Source organism: Phocoena phocoena, chromosome 10, assembly GCF_963924675.1.
Source record: "Phocoena phocoena chromosome 10, mPhoPho1.1, whole genome shotgun sequence".
Classification (NCBI taxonomy): domain Eukaryota; kingdom Metazoa; phylum Chordata; class Mammalia; order Artiodactyla; family Phocoenidae; genus Phocoena; species Phocoena phocoena.
The window spans coordinates 41,852,534-41,873,163 of NC_089228.1; the positions used below are offsets into that span (position 1 = coordinate 41,852,534).

Here is a 20,630-nt window from a genome sequence, read left to right on the forward strand (position 1 = left end):
GGAAGGTACTGGGTCCCCACCCCGCTTCACTCATATTTCTCCTCTGCCTTCACCCACCTTCACCCCTGCACAGGCCACACCTCAGAGGCACCCTGTTGATGCCAGCCCGTCAGAGTGCAAAGGCAGACATTCAAGACATTGGGCTTGGGGCTTGGTGGCACAGTGGTTAAGAATCTGCCTGCCAATGCAGGGGACACGGGTTTGAGCCCTGGTCCAGGAAGATTTCCACATGCCGCAGAGCAACTAAGCCCGTGTGCCACAACTACTGAGCCCGCATGCCACAACTACTGAAGCCTGCACGCCTAAAGCCCACGCTCCACAACAAGAGAAGCCACGTCAAAGAGAAGCCCGCGTACTGCAACGAAGGCCCAACACAGACATAAATAAATAAATAAATAAATAAAATTTATGTATATATATAAAAAAGACATTTGTTTTTTTCCTGTCTCTGGGCCCCAGACTCCTTCCTTCATCCCAGACCTGGAGGAGGTGCCTCAAGCCCTCGTGGTAGCCGCAGCATCCCTTTAGTCACTCCTGCACCAGGAAGTTGATGAGGGCGGTTCGGGGGGAGAGGAAGGCCTTCTTGATGCTTCGCCCCTGTAAGAGCCTGACACCCAGTTCACTTTGGAGAACCAGTTCGTGGACTTTGTCCTGGTCCTGGGCAACTTGTTGGGGCACAGGGATTTTGCCGCAGGCTTCGTTGTTGATCTGAGAAGGTGAAAAGCCGAGACAAACAATGAGCAAAGTCCTGAGAGTGGCAGGCAGCCAGACATCAATACCCACTGCCCCTCAAGGGTACTGCTGCCTCTGTGTGGGGAAGGAGTACGGGAAAAGAGAAAGAAAGGCAGCACCCAGCTTCCCGGAAGAACAAAGCACACTTAGATGGGTAGGATTAACGCCCGAACGCTTTGGATAAGGAGAGGGAGAGGGCGCCACCCTGTATTTCCTGAGTGTTGCCCATCACAGCTGTGGTGGAAACTATGTCAAAAATCCTCAGCATGAGATGGCTTAGGCTGTATCCGGGGGTAGAGGGATTATTGTGTTACTGAAGCTCAAATCAAGTTCAGATCTGGCTACAGGGGGTGTCACCGAGGATTTACCTAGATCTCACGTGGACTAATTTCTGGGGCGTGTAGGCAACCTCCCTCCCTGATGACTGGCTCCAGAAGGGGGCGCTCAAGTTTGACCACCTGGAAGCTGGATCTACATCACACACAACTCTTGCCTAAAACGGGCCAGTATAGTTCTAGCCGTAGTGGTATTCACTGAATATTAGTTTCATAAGGATAAACTTCACATCAAATATGAACTGATACTGCCACCGAGGAAAGCGACACATGACCCAAATAGCTTCTGAACTGCTGTGCTTCAATTCCTCCATCCCATCGCTCCTGTAAGAACGCTTACGTTTTTTTCACAAATGCTCCTGTTTTTAACTTGGAAAATAAAGTCACTGTGTTATGAAAAATTACCAGGAAGAACTTCTGAAGTTTCAACCCAAGCACATTATCCAGGATCCCTTAATCACCCACCTCATCTTTTCAGATTTCTGTAGAACTTAGTGGCATTTTTATGGGCTGCATTAGCCTAGATCACTGGGTGGGAGACAAGTAAGACATCACCTCAAACAGTGGCTGCTTGACTTCAGAAAGGTCTCCCAGTCCCCATTTGGTGGCCTTGCAAGCTTCCGCCCCTCCAGCTTTGCCACCGCCACTTCATCGCTCAGCCTTGGTCCGGGCCTCTGCATTGTTCTCTTGGACTTTTCCAACAGCTGCCTGGAGGGCCCCTGGCCACGAGCACTATCCACCCGCCCCATCCACCACTACTCACTGACAGGAGCCCTGCAATGGCTAATGACAATAAAAGCTCACGCTGTCTGAGCTCTCACTCTGTGCCAGGCACTGTGCTCCACAATCCACCTGAGTGAACCTGTTTATCCCCACCACAAGCCTGTGAGGTAGGTCACAGCCGTTCCATCCCCGATTCACAGAGGGCAAAGCTAAGGGACAGGAGGTGAAGCCACTTACCCAAGGCCCCTTTCCAGCAAGTGGTGGAGACGGGATGACCCCATGGACCCTCTCTCTTCCCTGCCAGCCCCCAACCTCTCGGGATGGAGTCTGGCCTTCTCTCCAGTGCTGCCCTGCCTCTGCCTCTGTTCCACCCCCTCCATGGCTCATGGTCCAGTGAGGACTTCCCCCGCCTTTGCTCCTTTCTCCACTAGGGAAATGCTGCTCCTCTTTCAAAGCCAAGGTCCACATCCCCTTCCTTGGATGCCTCCTCCAATCCCCCAACTGCCAGAGGCAGCGATGCTGATGCTAGCAGCATTTAATATTTACTGAGTGAGTTATTAAACCCTGTTCTGCCACTGTTTCCTCACTTGTAAGATGGGGTTAGGCACGTATCTGCCTTGTCTGTGAAATGGGGAAAACGGCGGGGTCTGCTTCACAGGGCTGTTGTGCGGGGTTAATGAGTTAGTATCTGGAAAGTTCTTAGTCGGTACTCACTGCGTGTTAGTGGCTTTTGTCATTAGTGTGTCCAGAAGCAGGCTAAGTACCTCCTGGCATTATCCCATCTAATTCTTTCAACAACCAGGTAAGGCAGGCCCTGTGTTTTCTGAGGAAACTGAGGCTTAGAGAAATTAAGTATTTTGCAAAACTGAGATGGTCCAACTTCCAAGCTCTTACATCTTAACCTGGAGGCTACACAAACTCTCGGTGTGCATGACAATGCGTGTGCCTCCCCAGACTGTCCCTCCTGGGTGCTGGGCTCCATGAAGACGATGTAGTGCCTCTGGGCTCAGAGCACATGGGCACGGCTGAACTGAATTACACCGAGTTACACCGTTCTGTGTTGCAACTTCTATTTCTGGCCATGGCACCAAGTGAGATCACGTGGAGACAGAACACAGACCTTGACAGAAGTCCTGCCACGTGGCACAGTGCCCCAACCCAAAGGTTCTTGAGTTTGGTGTACTTGCAGGGAGTCCTCCACACATTTTAAATCTTGGATGTTTATTTCAATGATAATCTGAAATTATTTTACCAATTATCAAAACTAAATTTCTTTTCTTCAGTGGTAATTTAAAATGGAAAGACGTTTTCACAGATTAAAACTTCAGTGTCTCAGGTTGGTATTTCTCAGTTGCGCTGAGGATGAGTTCTTAGGGGTACACAGATAGTTATGTCTTAGAAACATTATTCAAGTTAAAGAAATTGCCTCTCTGTGCCACAGGCTGGTTTCGGTTTTGAGGATTTTGGGAAGAAGCCTAGCAGGGCAGCCCCCCTCCTCCCCTCCATGGGGGGGCGAATTGGAGGCAGTGAGGAACTAAGTGTCTGGGAGGTGGTATGGAGACAGAGCATCTGTGAAGGACCCAGTCTCCTAGGGGCAACTGTCTTTCCCAACATGGATCTGCCCGCAGGGCCCAGGGTTTGCAGACAAAGCAGGTGGGGCCTGGCAGGCCCGGCTCCTGTTCAGCCCCTGGGTGATTATTTTGTGGTACTTTCCACAGTTTGCAATTATTTTGTTTATTTTTCTCTTTCCTTCTTCTTTTCCCCTATCTTTCCCACTAGGCTTTAAGCTCCGTGAGGGCAGGGACCCTGTTTTTTGCATTTCAGTTTGTGTCCCCAGAGCCTAGCACTGTGCCTGATGTATTGATAGCATAGGTAACTTGACAATGACTGAGGAATAAACAAATAAACGTGGGCAAGGTGACGAGCTTCTCTGAGCCTGTGTCCTCAGCTGAAAAAAATGGGAACAGCTAAGCCTATCTTTTAGGGTGGTGAGACTTAAATTAAACTTGGGATGTAAGTTAGCTGGCCCATGTGTGGTTCAGACTAAAAGGTTCACCCCTTGTTTTCTTTCCCTCTTCAGCCACATCAGCATATTTAAGAGATATTCCTCATAATGGGTCTCAGATTAAACAAATTAAATACATAAAAATTACATAAGGATAAACTATAGGAGAGTTATTTGCTCTATAATCAACTACTTTTATGTATTTAAAATGATGCAATTTACCAAAAAATAAATTTCATGTAGCCTTTCTGGAATATATTTTGCAGCACGAGGTGTTCCTTGCCCACCTCCTCACCATCACTCTACCCCCTCCAAGAGCCCAGAGCAGCTGAATGAAACTTAGAGAGATTGAAACACAGTTGGAAAGGAAGACAGTTAGAACCTATAATGCAGGACAGGTTGATACTTTCCACTTTCTGGCCACAAGTTTTATGCTCACAAGCTTTTGGTATGTGGTAACTTCAAAACTGAAGGTGCTGGCAAAGGAAGACAGGCTGGAGGGTTGGGCGGAGAGCTGAGTGGGCTAGAAAGGCCTGGCGAGAAATTTCCAAACCCATCCGTGTGTGTGTGGCCGGTTCGCCTTGGCCCTGGGGGCTGCGGGAGACACTCACCAGAACCGCCATCTGTACAACATCGGGCTGCTGGAGGAACTGCGGGTCCACAGCTGGCCAGGCTTGAAGCAGCACACTGGTGTCCCAGGCGTAGTGAGTACACAGCTTCCTTGGCACCAGCGCCAGGCCTGCAACGCCAAGGCACAGAGAGTCACTGAGCACGTACGAGGCCCTTGGGAGCACTAATAAAGCGTTTGCCCTGACACAGCCTGGCTTGGAGCCGTCTGAGGCCCCAGGAGGCCACACCATGGCTTTCCACAGCCTACCAGGTGCCCCCTACTTCCTTCAGCCTGGCTCATCATCCCAGTTTATAGGTAGCTTTTTCTTTTTTTTTCAAACAACACCCAGAGCCATAACGATGGATGGACACACTGTTCTCAAGTGCATTTGCAAAAGCAAGGCTGCTGCTTTTACTCGGTCTCTCTGCAGTCCTGCTGGTGAAGGAATCCTTTGTGCTCCTGAGAGTGGATCCCAAAGTAATGAGCTGCATTTGCTTCCTTTCTGGCCCATGAATACTTGTGGCCTGAGAGTACTTTTACTCATAATCACCAGAGCCAACATGCTGAGAACAGCGGGCACTCCTTCTGGACCTACTCTGAGGGCGCTCAACCTTTCCGCTAAACTTCTTCTCGGGAGGGGCTCCCCCCATTACCAAATTGGAAAGAGCTGTCCTTGGCTCAGGGTGGGTCAAACCCGAGGAAGCAGGGAGGAATGAAACCCTCTCCAGTCTCTCTTCCCAGAGTGCTTCACGCTGCAGCTCCCAAAGCAGAGGAGGCTCACCATCCAGAGCTGCTCAGGGCCAACTGTCAGTGCTTTGGGACTTCAACCAGGGGCTTCCTAGCAGGGAAAGTTTGATTTCCAAGCCTCTGTTGATCTCATGAGTACAAGAGATGCCCCCAAATGGGCAGGAAATACACAGAGCAGAAAACAGATCACTGGGCAATTGTTGTGTGGTATCCCCGCTGCCTCCTGGTCCTCCCAGAGGCAAGCCCTGGGCAAGCGGGCAAGTGCATGTGGCCCGTGTGCCCACGCTGGGGGCGGTGCTGTGGTAGATGCATAGCCCTTACGCTGTGAATGGCTTTTCCAGGGCTGGTGGAGGTGGGGTGGCCCTTACATACCTCCCCCTTATTACTAGTCTTGAGACCAGCAGATGCATTTGAGGGATGGGCCCATAGCTCAGGGGATGGTCTGAGGCCAAGTCTGGGACAGAGGGAATGAATCCCACCAATGCCAGTCCCGAACACTAGCTGTGAATGACAATGTTTTATTTTATGTTCTTTGATGACAAAAGTAATGCATGCTCCTTGCAGAAAATTTGTAAAAAGTCTAAAAACAAAGAAGAAAATCATGTTTACATGGATAGCATCTTTTTAACTTTTTATTTTGAAAGATACTAATGTAATATATTTAATGAATACTTGTATGTACAAACCAACTCCACAAAATGAAACCAAACTACCACCAGGATCATGCTGTAGATATAGTTTTGGATTCTCTTTTTTCCTACATTTTAAACTAATAATCAATTTCATGGAAAAGGATGACACACTATAGTATATACAGTATGGCCACAGTTTTAGTAAATATTTAAATAAACAGATAAAAATTTAGAAGGAAATACATCAGAAAAGCAGCAAGCATTAACCCTGGGAGGCAGAAGTATAGGTGATCTTTCTATTAAAAACAAATTTATTGATGATGATGAAAAAAATACCACTGAAACAATACCAATGCTGGTGAGGAAGTGAAACAATGGAATTCTCATGTACTGCCTCTATCTAGGCCTTTAGTAGTATTAGGAAGAAGAAAGCTACCAGAGCATTCACTGAAGCATTGTTGACGTTATTTTAATAGTAAAAATAATTAAAACTTCAAACAGCCCATATGACCATTAGTAGGCGACTAGATAAATAAATTGAGCTATTTATTCAACAGAATATTATACAGAGTGAAATGGAATAACTAGAACTATAAGAATAAACATAAACTTCAAAAAAAATTTATAGATTTTCTACAAGGAATACTTATTACTTTTGTAATTAGAAAAGATATTTAAAAACAGTTTTCCATGCTATAACATCAGTTCAAGATTTTTCTTCTGTTTTTTTTTTTTTAGGTTTCATTTTCTTGCCCATTTATCCATAATTTATTTTGCATATCATGTGAAAAAACATTCTTAAAAAGAACTTGGTCAGGGCTTCCCTGGGGGCACAGTGGTTGAGAGTCCACCTGCCGATGCAGGGGACACCGGTTCGTGCCCTGGTCTGGGAAGATCCCACATGCCGCGGAGCGGCTGGGCCCGTGAGCCATGGGCCCATGAGCCTGCACGTCCGGAGACTGTGCTCCGCAACAGGGGAGGCCACAACAGTGGGAGGCCCGCGTACCGCAAAACAAACAAACAAACAAAAAAAACTTGGTCAATTCTCCAAATCCAATCTGTTGAATAAACCTTCTCTTCCCTATTGGTTTGTGATTTTTCTTTTACAATATATTATATTAGGGATGGTATCAGAACTATTCACTACAAAGATACTCAAAATGCCTGTCTGTGATGAGCTGAAGAACGGGCCAGAATATGAATTAACACACTGCTTCCTTCATTGAGAAATTCTTGCTACCAAAAAAATGGTCAGTCTTACACGAATATGTGCTTAGTGACACAGGTGATGTACCTACTGAGCTCCTTATCTTGGCCTACAGACAGTTCCTAGACCAGCCTCAGGTCTACGGACCACTCTGAATAGCACTGGTCCATTTTGTTCTGTTGACCTCTGTCTTGGTTCTTGTGCAGGCATCACAGATTTGTTGTAGCTTCACATGTTTTACTGTCTGTCACTCCTATTGTAACCCTGTGCTGCTAGTCAACCTGAGGGAAGGGAAGGCCCATCGGGGTCTGAGAATCAAGTAGCATAAAAGATGTATTCCTGGGGCCCATCTGGCCCCTGTGTCCTGGGATTCCCATGCTTCTAATGAACCTACTCCATTTCTAACAGATGTGCCTTTTGGCAGAAGCAGAAAGGAGCTTCCTGCTTGTTCCTCAGAAGGGATCCTATTAAGACTCATATCGCAAGACAGAGGTCACAGAAGGAAGATAATTACTTCTTCATTTTAGCTGGCTGGGCCAGCATGCCTTGTCCTGTGACCCAGCTGCAGTGGGAAGCATTCCAAAATCTCCGCATGGCAGTTGTACAGGATGCCTGGGAGATGAAAGGACATTGGACACAAATGTTCTGGGCAGAAGCTGTTACAAATTCCACTTTAAAAAAAATGAGGAAGTCCAGCCTTCCTGGAGCAATTAGGATGCTTATTTATAGAGGCCTGGGCCCCTGCCAGCAATTCCATATAGATGGGAGTGGGGCCATCCGGCTCAGCAGGGAGGAAAAGAAACTTACCACCCCCAGTTCTACGTAGTGTTTTTGCCTTCCTGCTCTTTTTAGGGTAGTAAAAATACCTAATATTTGCATGGCAAATACAATGGTTTCTTTACATGACACAGGTCAGGTCAAGAGCTGGCCTTTGGGAAGCATGTGGAGAAAGTCTGAACACAGGCTGGGAAGTGGCAAGGCCCTGGCACACAAGGCCACCACGCAGGGCCAGCTGTCACTGTCAGCCCACCCCCTTCCTGCCCCTCCTCTGGAGAGCTGTTGTTGCTGACCTTCCCGTGAAATAACTGAAACAAGCCTCCTCTCCCGCTCTGAGAGCTGGTGAGGTTGCCATGCCACCATGGCACCCGGAGTGAGTGCTGGGTGGTCATGGTGCCCGTGGATGGCAGGCCTGTCTCCAGCCCGCCCCCATCCTCATATACACACAGAGGAGGACCTGGGGACTCTGTGGTGTCTCATCCCCATCATGCCTCGTCCAGCCCTGGCACTTCCAAGGAAGTGGACAGGAAGTGATGCTACTTCACATTACCCTTTACCCACAGAAAGGGTTCTGTTGACATTATTTTGAAATAACAACACTGACACAGCATACACATTCATGTATAAAACCATCCGAACATCAGCAGATGTCTTACTGTCCCTTACAAGTATCTTAGCGTCCCTTACAAGAAGTGTTCCCACACTTCCAGATTATTTGTAGATTTGCAGTTGTCGTTGCTGTTGTTGTTGTTCCTTGGCTGTACTGCGTGGCTTGTGTGATCTTAGTTCCCCAACCAGGGACTGAACCTGCACCCTTGGCAGGGAAAGCGTGGAATCCTAACTGCTGGTCCGCCAGGGAATTCCCAAGATTTACAGTTTTGTTGAAATTAATGAATACAGCATATATGTACAGCAAAACAATATAGCTACAATATTTTACCACCATTTTTACTAAGAAAAATGGGTTTATGGTGGTAGACTATACTTCAAGATTAGAGTTACTTCAGAAACTTAAGAGAGGCAAAGGGTCACCTTGTTGTGACCCTCACAATTAAAGTACTGATGGAAGACTTGGAGATGACAAGAGGTAAAAGCCGGAGGCAAAAACCAAGATAGATAAATCACTGTTGAAACTGTACAAATGGCCAGAGAAATAGAAATGGAGATCTTATCACCACATTTTAAATAACTTGTATTTTGGACAAGAGGCTCATCTCAAAGCAGCACAAAAAAACAGAAAAAGAGGAGAAATCACTCAAATGCCCATCAGTGGATGACTGTTTAATAACCTATGGAATATTCACTGGGTAGGACACCATATAGCTGTTAAAAAAGAACAGGGCAGGGCTTCCCTGGTGGCGCAGTGGTTGAGAGTCTGCCCGTCGATGCAGGGGACGCAGGTTCGTGCCCCGGTCCGGGAAGATCCCACATGCTGCGGAGCAGCTGGGCCTGTGAGCCATGGCCGCTGAGCCTGCGCGTCCGGAGCCTGTGCTCCACAATGGGAGAGGCCACAACAGTGAAAGGCCCGCGTACCACAAAAAAAAAAAAAAAAAAAAAAAAGAACAGGGTCAGCCTGTAAGTGTTGATATAGAACGATTCTATACACTCCATATGGTAAGAGAGAAACATTTCACATACATACATGGAGTTCTGTCAAATCAACTATCCAACTGGCAGTGGAGGTGCTTGGGGAGAGCAACTGAGCATAGGGGTGAGGATGGGAGGGAACTTAGGACACACCCTTTGTAAGAACTGAAGGTTTTACAATATGCATATAGATGTACTTTTCAATGAAAAATCTAGATTCTGCTTTTGCTTTAAGAAGCCCAGAGAGGTACACTGGAGGGTGAAGCTATTTTCTGCAGCTGGCTCTATGTACTTTTCTTCGGAAGCGGGGCTTGTGTAGCTGTGAGATCACCCTCGAGGAGCAGCGCTCCTTGGGCACTTAGGGCAGACCCATCCCATCACCACGAGCTTCTTCACGCTGCTCTGCAGAGCGATGCAGGAGACATGGGAGCCTCACACACTAGTGGGATGAATGGCTGCATCTGGTCAGTTGTGTGTGTGTGTGTGTCTATTAAAACCTTCCACAACAAGAAATAAATTGCTTCTTCCCTTCCTTCCTCTCTCGTCTATGACATTCCAGAACCAGAATCTCAACACTCAGGACTTGTGGGTTTAGAAAGGTAATTTAAAACAAACAAACAAAAAGAAATTGAAATAATTATAGATTCATAGGAGGTTGCAAAGAAATGTACAGGAGGTCCTGTGACCCCTCCCCCAGCCTCCCCCAGTGGTAACATCTGGCATAACTACAGCACAATGTCAAAACCAGGAAATGGACATTGGTACAATCCACAGATCTCATTCAGATTTCACCAGTTTTTGTTTGTTTGTTTTTGTTTTTGTTTTTTTTGTGTGGTACACAGGCCTCTCACTCTTGTGGCCTCTCCCGTTGTGGAGCACAGGCTCCGGACGCACAGACTCAGCAGCCATGGCTCATGGGCCCAGGCGCTCCGCGGCATGTGGGATTTTCCCGGACCTGACCATGAACCTGTGTCCCCTGCATCGGCAGGTGTACTCTCAACCACTGCGCCACCAGGGAAGCCCAAGATTTCACCAGTTTTATAAGCACTAACGTGTGTGCGTGTGGCTTCATATAACCACCACTGCACTCAAGAGACAGAACTGTTCCATCACCACAAGGCTCCCTTTCCCCTTTTATGGCCACCATCCCTTCTGCCCAGTCCCTAACCCTACCCTGGGCAACCACTAATGTGTTCTTCATCTCTGTAGTTTTGTTTTTTTCAAGAATGTGATAAATGGGATCATAGAATATATAGCCTTTTGAGATTGGCTTTTTTTTTTTTTTTTTTTTTTTTTGCGGTACGCGGGCCTCTCACTGTTGTGGCCTCTCCCGTTGCGGAGCACAGGCTCCGGACGCGCAGGCCCAGCAGCCACGGCTCACGGGCCCAGCCGCTCTGCGGCACACGGGATCCTCCCGGACCGGGGCACGAATCCGTGTCCCCTGCATCGGCAGGTGGACTCTCAACCACTGCGCCACCAGGGAAGCCCGAGATTGGCTTTTTTTTCACTTACCATAATGCCCTTGGGATCCATCCAAGCTGCTGCCTGTTAGAAAGGTCATTTTTTTTTAATAGTCAGGCTATAGTTTATTACAGCAAAGGGATAAAAAGCAGGATCAATAAAGGAAAAAGGTACATCAGGCAGAAGCTGGAGGATACCAGGTATAAGCTTCCAAGAGTCCTCTCCCAGTGGAGTCACACAGGACATACTAAATCCCCCAGCAATGAACTGCAGAAACACATGCAAAATGTTTTCTTCCAGGGGAGTCTGCTTGAGCCTAAGAGTCCAGGGTTTTTATTGGGGTAATTGCAGTGGTAACTGCAGTTACTGAAACTTCAGACCCTCCAGAAGGAAAGCAGGTGTTCACCATAAATCACATTTTTTACACAAACTATCCACACAAGCTGGTATAATGTGGTTCAAGACCTCAAGCATGCACAGTGCCCTAATCAGTTAGTAGCATAGGGAACATTCTAAGACCTCAGTTCCTAGGAGCCAGCCAAAGGCTAGTCATACAAGTAGGCCCTTCTGAGAATGTACAAGATTTGAGTAACTCAAGGCTGCTCGGTTAATTATTTACTTCACAGATAGGAATCAAATTATTGTGAATTTAATGTACTATATATATATGATAAAGCAGTACATTATAAAATACATACATTAAATTATAATTAAATGTAAATAAATATATCATAAATGTTATAGGACATATCATACATATGATAAGCAGTACATTAAATGCAAGGTATTATTATTATTACAAATGAGTAATGAGGGCTAGAGCTGTCCTAGGGTGTGACTGAGCAGAGTAATAATGGACATTTGCGAGGCAGCTCCTCAGAGCACTGAATGGGAGGCTGTGAAAAAAATCCCACTGAAGAGTTTTTCTCTCTGATAGACATAATTTTGTCACTAGAACCATTTTGTCCCTCTCCAGTTTGACACCATACATTCTTATCATTAGCTACGTATTTCTTGGGGGGGCATGCACAAGCTAAATTGTTCCACCACCCACGATGGAGTTTTGGCAAGGATGTGACTCTTCCAAGGAAGGTGCAGAATTGAGCCTCTGGAAAAAGGCATAGACAGGTGCTTCCTAACAAACCCTGAGCAAGGCTCAGTAAAAGACTGTGATTAGTAATATGATGACTAATACCAACAGTGGATTTGAGTCTGAACTGAATTGAGATGAATTTATGTGAACCTGAATACTGTGGGGATAGCATTTTGAGCTAAATACTGGACTAGATGCCCAGCCAAACCCTGATCTATTTTTTTCCAAAAAAAATGTGCCCTCTAAGGATGAAGAAAAAGACTATGGAAATGAAACTTGGGCACTGTGCCTTAGAATGATTTCCTTGTGGAGAGGGGAGGAGGAGGGTCATCCTGAGGAGGCACACTTACCCATGCCTAAAACTGCCAAAAGCATTTACCAAGGGATAGTCTGTATTATCTGAACCCAGTTGGTGGTGGTAGCCAGTAGACTGGAGAGCAACTTGGGGGAGGGCGGATCTTACAGATGGACAACAAGCCTCCTGATGGAGCTTTGGTGAGAGAGTGCATGTCAGAGTATTTTAGCTGCTGTCAGGCTCCTCCCCTGCTTTATACCTGCGTAGCTGCTGTAGTTCCCCCCACCAACTGCCCAAGAGGGGGACCTGAGGCAGTTGCCCTTATTCTGCATATAAGATAAAACCAGCTCATTTGTATTGCTGGTATATTCTTAGAAAGGTCATTTTTGATGATGATAAAATGATACCTTTAACCAGAGTACCACCAAGGAGCTCCCCGTTTGGTGATTTTTGGCTTTTTTACTATCCACCAACAAAGGAAACCTTGTGTCCTTTGTGTGGAAACAGCATCAGTAACTCCAAATATGCAAAATTTCCCTAACACCCTCATAGATAGGACAGTATTCTATGGTGGTAAACAAAAGATAAGTTTGTAAATTCAGGTGTGGTCTATTGACCTTCTCAGATCCAAAGTTTCAGGAAGGAAAAGAAGATTTCCTCATCCTGTTGAAGTGTGCACACTGCCAAGACACTGGTTCTGTTTCTCGGGTCTCCACTGATTCTTAAAGTGATCGGTAGAGAAGCACTTTGGGCTTCTCTAAAGGTTTCCTTTTATCCAGAGCCACGATGGCCATTTTGCCCATAGACCCCAAATTGCCCCCCAGAAGACAGATCTCAATTCTGCTGCCCTTGGGGGAGGATCTCTTTTATGAAAACCTGCTTCTCTGGAGAATTCTGAGAAATGGTAACTTCTGAACAACCCACCCTCACTGACCACATTTCCATTATAATCATTGTGAGGTTATCTTTCGAAGATGCAGGAATGAAACCAGAAGTTATATGAAAGCTATGTTTTTTAGAATAAACCAAATGTGTGTAAAAACTGTCCCAAACGCTTGAGACAAGAGTGACTGACAGTGTGGGATGACAATAATGACCGTCACAACACAGCACTTCTGTTTGCAAAGGACTTTCAACACCTTGTGACACTGGCCCTTATCCGCTGCTGGGAGAGGCAGGAAGGGGTCGTGGCCCCATTCTCTCCAGAAGGCACCTGACAAAGACCTGTCTGTGAGTTAATGACCAGGGTGATATGCCTGGTGTGTAGGATTCCTCACTTGACTGTGCTACAGCCCCCGATGCTCATTCAGAGAAGCCACACACATACACATGTGCAGAGCCAGGAGACAAAGGCTTCCCCTTGTTTCTTTGAATTAAAAAAAAGAAAATTAGTTGCCATGAATTTGTAAAGCTTGAGGGAAGATCTTCTCAAGTGAATGAACACAGACAGACTGCAATGCCCGCTGCTCAGAATGCCCTCCCCAGCTTTCCCACCAATGCCTAGAACAGAGCCAGGCACAAAATACATTCTCAATGAATGTTTACTGAATGGCTGAATGAGGCATGCTAGCAAAACTAAGACTCAGTCTAGACCCACTCCTTATTATAACACAGCTCACAAAAGCCCACTGGTATTGTGTGTGGAAAAAAACATGGAGCAAAGTTTGAAATGGGCCAGTTTCTACCATACTGCTTTAGTGTACGTCCTGCTGGAGATGTTGTCACACAATTGAAGGACAGACTAACAGGGTAACACCACAGTGTACACCTGTCTGGTAAGACCTGCTGGGCAGGGACAGGACCCTGGAGACAGCAGACCCTCTCTTCCACCCCCCCAAATCCTGGCCCTAAAACACAGAGACTGGAGGGGCAATGCAAGGCGGGAGTTTCTGAAAACCCCATTTACATCAGTCCCTCCTGGGAGAAATGAAATGAAGGAGGCAGACAGATAATGTGGGACAAAAAAAGATGATAAAAGGGAGAGATCTGTATATTCTAGGGTCAGAGTAAACACTTTTATTATAAATTAGATAAGTTTTGCTTTAAAAGAAGGGAAGACTAGGAAAGAATTAACAGTGTGCCATTTAAAAGACTTAATGTGATCACCAATGCTAAATGAAAGAGGCATGTTTCCTGCCTAAGGAGATAATGAAAGGCTACATAATCTAATATGATATGGCAGTAGCCTGGCAGGGCCTAATACCACCCACCCTTTAGGGCATTCTGGCTATTCAGCAAAGAATGGGTGAACGTCTTGTCCTGTATAGTCTGTTCTAAAGCACAGAAGCAACTCAATTCACTTGGTGAAGTCAGCAAAACCCTTATTCCCAAACCTGACAATGCCTACTGAGAAAAAACTGGGGTCTCTTAGGCGTATAATTGCAAAATTCTAAATAAAACACTAGCAAATAGAATTTAACAGTATGTTAAAGGTTTACTACCCCATGGTTAAGGTAAATTTATCCCGCAATAGGCTATTAGGCAATCAATTAATTGGACGTAGGTCATGACAACAGGGCAAAGGGGAAAATTAAAAGCAAAGGATACAACACCATAACAATTGAAGAATGGATGTTACGTAAAATCTACCTCCCAATTCCTAAGATGAGTTCTGGTAAACAAGGTTAGAAGGCCGCTTCCTTAACATGACAGGGAATATCTACTCTAAACCAACAGCCAACACCATACCTAACAGGGAAGTGTTCCATTTAAATCTGGAAATGAATCAAGATTGGCTGTTGCCAGTATTCTTTAACATTACATACGGTTTTCTAAGCAGTATATTAAAGAAAGTAAACAGACACAAGGGCATTACTATCAGAAAGGAGAAAACTTAACCTTATTTGCTGATCATAGACTCCTGGAAAATCCAAGAGGATTCTACCCATTAAGTGAAGGAGGAGAGATTGGTAGGGAATCTGGTTAGAAAATAAGGAAGTACATTAATATTAAAAATTATATGCCAGATATTACCAGTCAAAAATTATTAAAGAAAAAAGATTCCAGTCACAATAACAAAAATAAAATGAAATGTGGCAAGATTACTTGAGAATAATCTTAAGAAATGTGTGGGACCTACATGAAGAAAATTACAAAACTTGCCCAGGCACGAGGGAAGTCTTGAATGAATGGAGAGACAGATCATGTTTTGGAATGGAAGCCTAGATGCAGTATAAATGTGAAACTTTCCCAAGTTAATTCTAGGTTTAACCCAATCTCAATCTCAAGGAGATTTTGGGAGAACTTAACAGAACTATGCCAGAGTTCTACTGAGAAGAATAAACAGGTGAGAAGAGCTAAAATAATTATGAAAAAGAAATGAATGCTACTTCTCAGAGGCCCCCAGATAAAAGCATGATGTAAACACAGCATCCCTAGGCTGCCTGGCTTCTGCAAGCTCCTTTGAAACATCCACAGAAGTCACAGGAGACCTCTGAACACAAGGTCTGGAGAACGGGGCCCAGAATAACCATCAAGTCCTCCTGCACAGCACCTTCTCACTTCATTCCCATTTCCACAGAGAGGTCCCAAGTGCAGATGCCAAACGCTGGACCCCACGGCTGAATAATGCTCAACAAGAGGCTGGAGCACATGCTGCTCAGTAGTAACTTGTCAAGCAAGGCCTCGACCTACCTGCCCAGAGCTCCGAGGTTATGTGAGGGGCCATGGGAGCAGCCATCACCATCAGGGCGCAGAGAGCATCCTCAAACTCAGGGCTGTGGAGAACAACTCTCTGAGAAGCTTGCTGAGGAACAGAAAAGAACAGCAATGTAAGAACACTGAGGTGTACAAGATAAGCCTGGGTAAGAAAGGCCATGAATGTATGTGAAATCCAGAGACACAAACAGGCAGGAAGAAACCCTCTTCAACATCATTTTTGCTCTGGGCAAAGAACTTTCCCCATTTAATCATAGTATTAAAAATAGCTGGAGCAGCAACAGCAGATATATTACTATTTGTCTTTTTGGCCGTGCTGCACGGCTTGCAGGATTTTAGTTTCCTGGACCAGGGATCGAACCCGTGCCCCCTGCAATGGAAGCTCAGAGCCCTAACCACTGGACCGCCAGGGAATTCCTGAGCAGATATACTGTTGACTGAGCATTTAACCACGCCCGCGGTCTGATGCTAATGCATTTGGTTTTTACTACCCTTTGAGGGCAGTATTGTTACCCCATTTGACAGATAAAGCAGCTAAGGGTTAGAGTGGGAGAGTCATCTGTCCCTGCGTACACGGTTAACCAAGAGATGGAGACCAGATTAGAATCCAGGTCGGTCCTAATTCTTAACCACTCAGCTATGTTTCCTATGTGCACAGAACCAGTGGGAAATAGAGACTAGCTCAAAGGTTCTGCAATGTGGAACCTCCAGGACAGGGGTCCTCTTGTGCCCCTCAGGGAGCTCAGGGTTCCCCATTCTTCGACAGTTCCTGCAAACACTCAGCGTCTTCCTGAGGTGTGGCTAATCAGTTAACTCAGTCACACCCATTCACTTTATGGGGCACCTACTATACACCAGACTTCAGAGATAAAATGTCCAGAAAGGCATAGTCTCTGCCCTCAAGGAGCTGCAGGCCACCTCACCATGTGACTGGAAGCCACGCTCCCTCATCGGTTACCAGCAAATGAGCACAGACGGGCCACCTACCAAGAGGGCACTGCTGAGTCCCATCAGTTGAGAAATCGCAGAATTCAGTGAGAAGTCCTCTGTGAAATGGGCAGTCACCTATTGGTAAAAAGTTGAATGATTTATTTTGTTCAAATTTCCTTTAAGCTTTCCATAAAAAAACTAAATTATCCAAAAAATGTGAAACTAAATGCATGCAATAAAAGATATTTATAAATGTATTCACTATCTTAAATAGTCACTTTAATGTTTCGTCAGCACAAAGATTTTTTTTTTTTTGCTGTACGCGGGCCTCTCACTGTTGTGGCCTCTCCCGCTATGGAGCAACAGACTCCGGACGCGCAGGCTCAGCGGCCATGGCTCACGGGCCCAGCCGCTCCGTGGCATGTGGGATCTTCCCGGACCGGGGCACAAACCCGTGTCCCCTGCATCAGCAGGTGGACTCTCAACCACTGCGCCACCAGGGAACCTCAGCACAAAGATTTTTAAAATCAAAGTCAATGTTGTTTCCACCACTCAAGACTGTTACTCTTCCCCCATATTTGGGACAGTGTTGGTTCCCATAGTAGATGCCTAAGAAAACACTGATCATTACCTGAAAAGGAGGCAGGACCCATTTGATGAGCAAACATCAAAACGATAGTAAACAGGAGATGGGGTAAAGGATGCCACCTCTCTGTGGTTACATGACTTCAATTCACAGTGAAGATTATTGGTATATGAGATAAGGTTAGTTTTACATTTTCAAACACGGAGTCAACACAAGAACACAAATACGATTTGTCAACTTTTTCCTGTTGGTATGCTTTTCAATTTTGACCATGGGCAAAGATATAGAAAAATAACACGTCCTTAAGATGTCCAGAGTTTCCAACTTGTTGAAATAACCCAATTCCATTATCTGACAGAAGAGAAGAATTTGCCAAATCCAAAGAGAAAATATGGGGTATGAAAACGATCATTCAGGCATCACTCTGATCACTAAATTCAATTCCGTGAGCTCTGTTTCTCTGCACTATAGTAGAGAGGAGAAAATAAAGCTGAAGAAGTGTCAATAAATGAGACCATGCTGGACCCAGGGCCACTGCAGGTTATACAAACCAGAGGAAAAGCCCTGCTCCTTCAATGTAATCAGTTGCCAGAGTCCAGCGAAGTGACCTTGGCTAACTTTCTAAGCTTGAATCTGCACAACTTAAAAAAACAAATTCAGCCTAAGGAGAATTTGGGGTATCTGGTACCCATTAAAAAATGGCTTCAGATTTCCTAGGGGCCTTCTTTCAAAGATACATGACATTTTTTTCACAAAGTTCTTAAAAAAGGTGAATGTCATGGTATTATAGCAGACCTCTAGTTGAACAATTTAAAGGGATTCTATCAATGAAGAATCTTTTAAAATGATTTAGACAATAATATACTATTCTCTAAGAAGATAAAGTGAACAATTATTTTACCTGTAAAATTTAACCCACAATAACTCACGTGAACATTGTGTAACAAAGTACCTGAGTGGGAAAGTACTCGCTATTCTGAGTGTCAGGGAACTCTGCTCTGTTCCTCACTGGTTGTGTGACTTTCATAAGACATTTAGCCTCTCTGTGTCTCAGCTCTGCCCACAGATGGGATGATGAGGAGGCTAAAGAAGAGAGTCTTTTCCAGCCCCTTTCAACTCTAAAATTCTGTTTCTGTTTTTATAACATATACAGTGTGTCATCAGTATGATATTAAATTTGGTTCTCTACCTGGATGTGTTAAATATGGAAACATGGAAAGTGGGCAGCTTCTTGAGATCCGGGATGGATAAATGGGAGGCACCATTAGTGGGAGCCATTTCCTGAGAGCATCTCTGTTCATGACAACGTTTGCACTGTTGCTCCACCTTGGTGAAATACCCAAAGCAGTAAGATCAATTAATCAAGGCAAGTCGGCCACCATAATAAGAAAGGAGGAAGACCCAGAGTGCCCACCCCAAGGCAGGGTGAGCCACACAGATCACGAGGGCTCAGTTACAGAATCAACCAGTGTCCCCTGGAAGGTTTCTGACCTGAGAGATGACAGAGTTCTTGTACTCCCACAGCTTCCTTCCCTCGGCTTTCTCCTCGTTACTCAACAGCTGAGGCCTGGGAACCTTCCCAGAAACCCTGGCCTCGATAAATCGAGTTGCCAAGGACCAGAGACGCTGCTGCCATCTCAGCACCCCAGGGAGAGCATCAGCTGAGTGTAATGTCAGTGAATGAGGGAGAGAAAGAGAGACATGTGAGAATGATTGGTTTGGTTATACCTAAGTGACAAAGCACCTGTGAATGAAGAGACACTTCACTGTGCCCGGTGGATCTCTCCAAGGGCACGGAGAAGGGTCCTTCCTGGCTTCCAGTGTCTGGGAACTCAGACCAGGACTGACTCTATCATTTCTTAGATCTCCAAATATTCAGAGTACAGGACGGCAGGGCTACACAAAGGGTTTCCACCAACTGTCACTGGCCCACAACGAGCTTAGAAGCTTGGGCCAGGATGTGCATCAGGGCACTGCCTCCTTGGTTAAGAAATCTTGCTGTGACAAAAGTGTCCTCGGAACTAACAGTGTGCTTGGAGACAGGGTTGACTTACACTGGTGCAGGTGCCCCATCTCACGTGGACAGGTAACATGCAGAGGCGGCAGTGGTCCACAGACCGCACTCTGAGCTGCAGTGCTACATAGCCTGAGGTGTTTTAACACAACCCCTGTCCTCGCCAGATCCGTGTGTATCACATATTTCAGATGTGTTCATCAAATCAGCCGTTCATCTGATCTGGAGAAGTTGAACAGCTTCACCTGGTGGCCCTGGGTCACACGGCTAACCAAATTAGGGCCAGTTCAGGTCTTTTACACTTTAGCCACTGGACTAGACATTCTCGAGCCTGGATGCACAGCAGGATCTTCTGGAAGGCTTGTTAGAGACAGATTCCTGGAGCTGGTCTCACAGGGAGTGCTGGGGAGCCAGAACCTGGGCCTGAGTGTCCCCAGGGATTCTAGTTCCAGGACTGGCATCTGTGACCACTGCTCCAGACCACACTTCTCACTAGAAATGGTGTGTTGAACTGAACGGTGATTCCAGGCATCTGATTTCTTTTCCCCATAACACTTGGATAAGACCACATGAAGGAAAACTGAATTACTGATTACTGTTGGACAGCTTATTCTAGGATATCCAGATACCTGAGATTATTCTACCTCACACCGTTTTAGGTCTAAACAACTTTGGAGGGACGAATCTCCCCTGCGGGGGCCTCTAAAGGCTACTGTGGGTGACTGAAGAGGTCACAGGTAACATCAGGACCAGGCCCCATGCGGGGTTTTCTGGACTGGTGACAGGCAATGACACCATTCTAGAAAAAACCTTTCAGGTTAGACCAAAAGGGAACCGGCTTCTGTGGACCACAGTGGGCCCAGGAGTACCACAAACGCCAGTCTGGCTCAAGGAAACGTTTTCAAAGTGGGATCCTCGTAGAACCTGCATGAGAACGCCACAGACTCACTGAAGGCAGGCTCCGGGGCCCTGGCCTGGGGGCTGGGTCAGCAGGGCTGTGGTGAGGACTGGGAGTCTGCAGTCACAGCGAGCTCCCCCAAAGGCTGGACGCTCATTTCATTACATCTGAGAAAACTGGCCTAGGAATGGCACAGGATGTTGGGCAAACTGCTACTTGCCTCACAGAGCTGATTCCTAGAACCCTACTATTGACTCAGCAAAGACATTTCCTTCCTTGAATTCCTGTGGCACCGAGGCGGATCACAGAGGAGGCAGGCTGGGAAGAGGAAGGTGACTTAC

At 46.0% G+C, this 20,630-nt stretch overlaps 1 protein-coding gene across 1 annotated transcript in view; it reads right to left on the bottom strand.

Moving 5' to 3' along the window:
- Positions 1 to 528: 528 nt before the first annotated feature.
- LARS2 (leucyl-tRNA synthetase 2, mitochondrial) overlaps positions 529 to 20,630 on the bottom strand; it is a 154,965-nt gene continuing 134,863 nt past the window's right edge. The window contains exons 16-20 of the mRNA XM_065886261.1: positions 18,869 to 19,038; positions 16,849 to 16,926; positions 15,838 to 15,949; positions 4,407 to 4,534; positions 529 to 708 (exon numbers count right to left, since the gene is read on the bottom strand). Of these exons, the coding sequence (XP_065742333.1) occupies positions 529 to 708; positions 4,407 to 4,534; positions 15,838 to 15,949; positions 16,849 to 16,926; positions 18,869 to 19,038 (668 nt within the window). The remainder of the gene's footprint in view (positions 709 to 4,406; positions 4,535 to 15,837; positions 15,950 to 16,848; positions 16,927 to 18,868; positions 19,039 to 20,630) is intronic.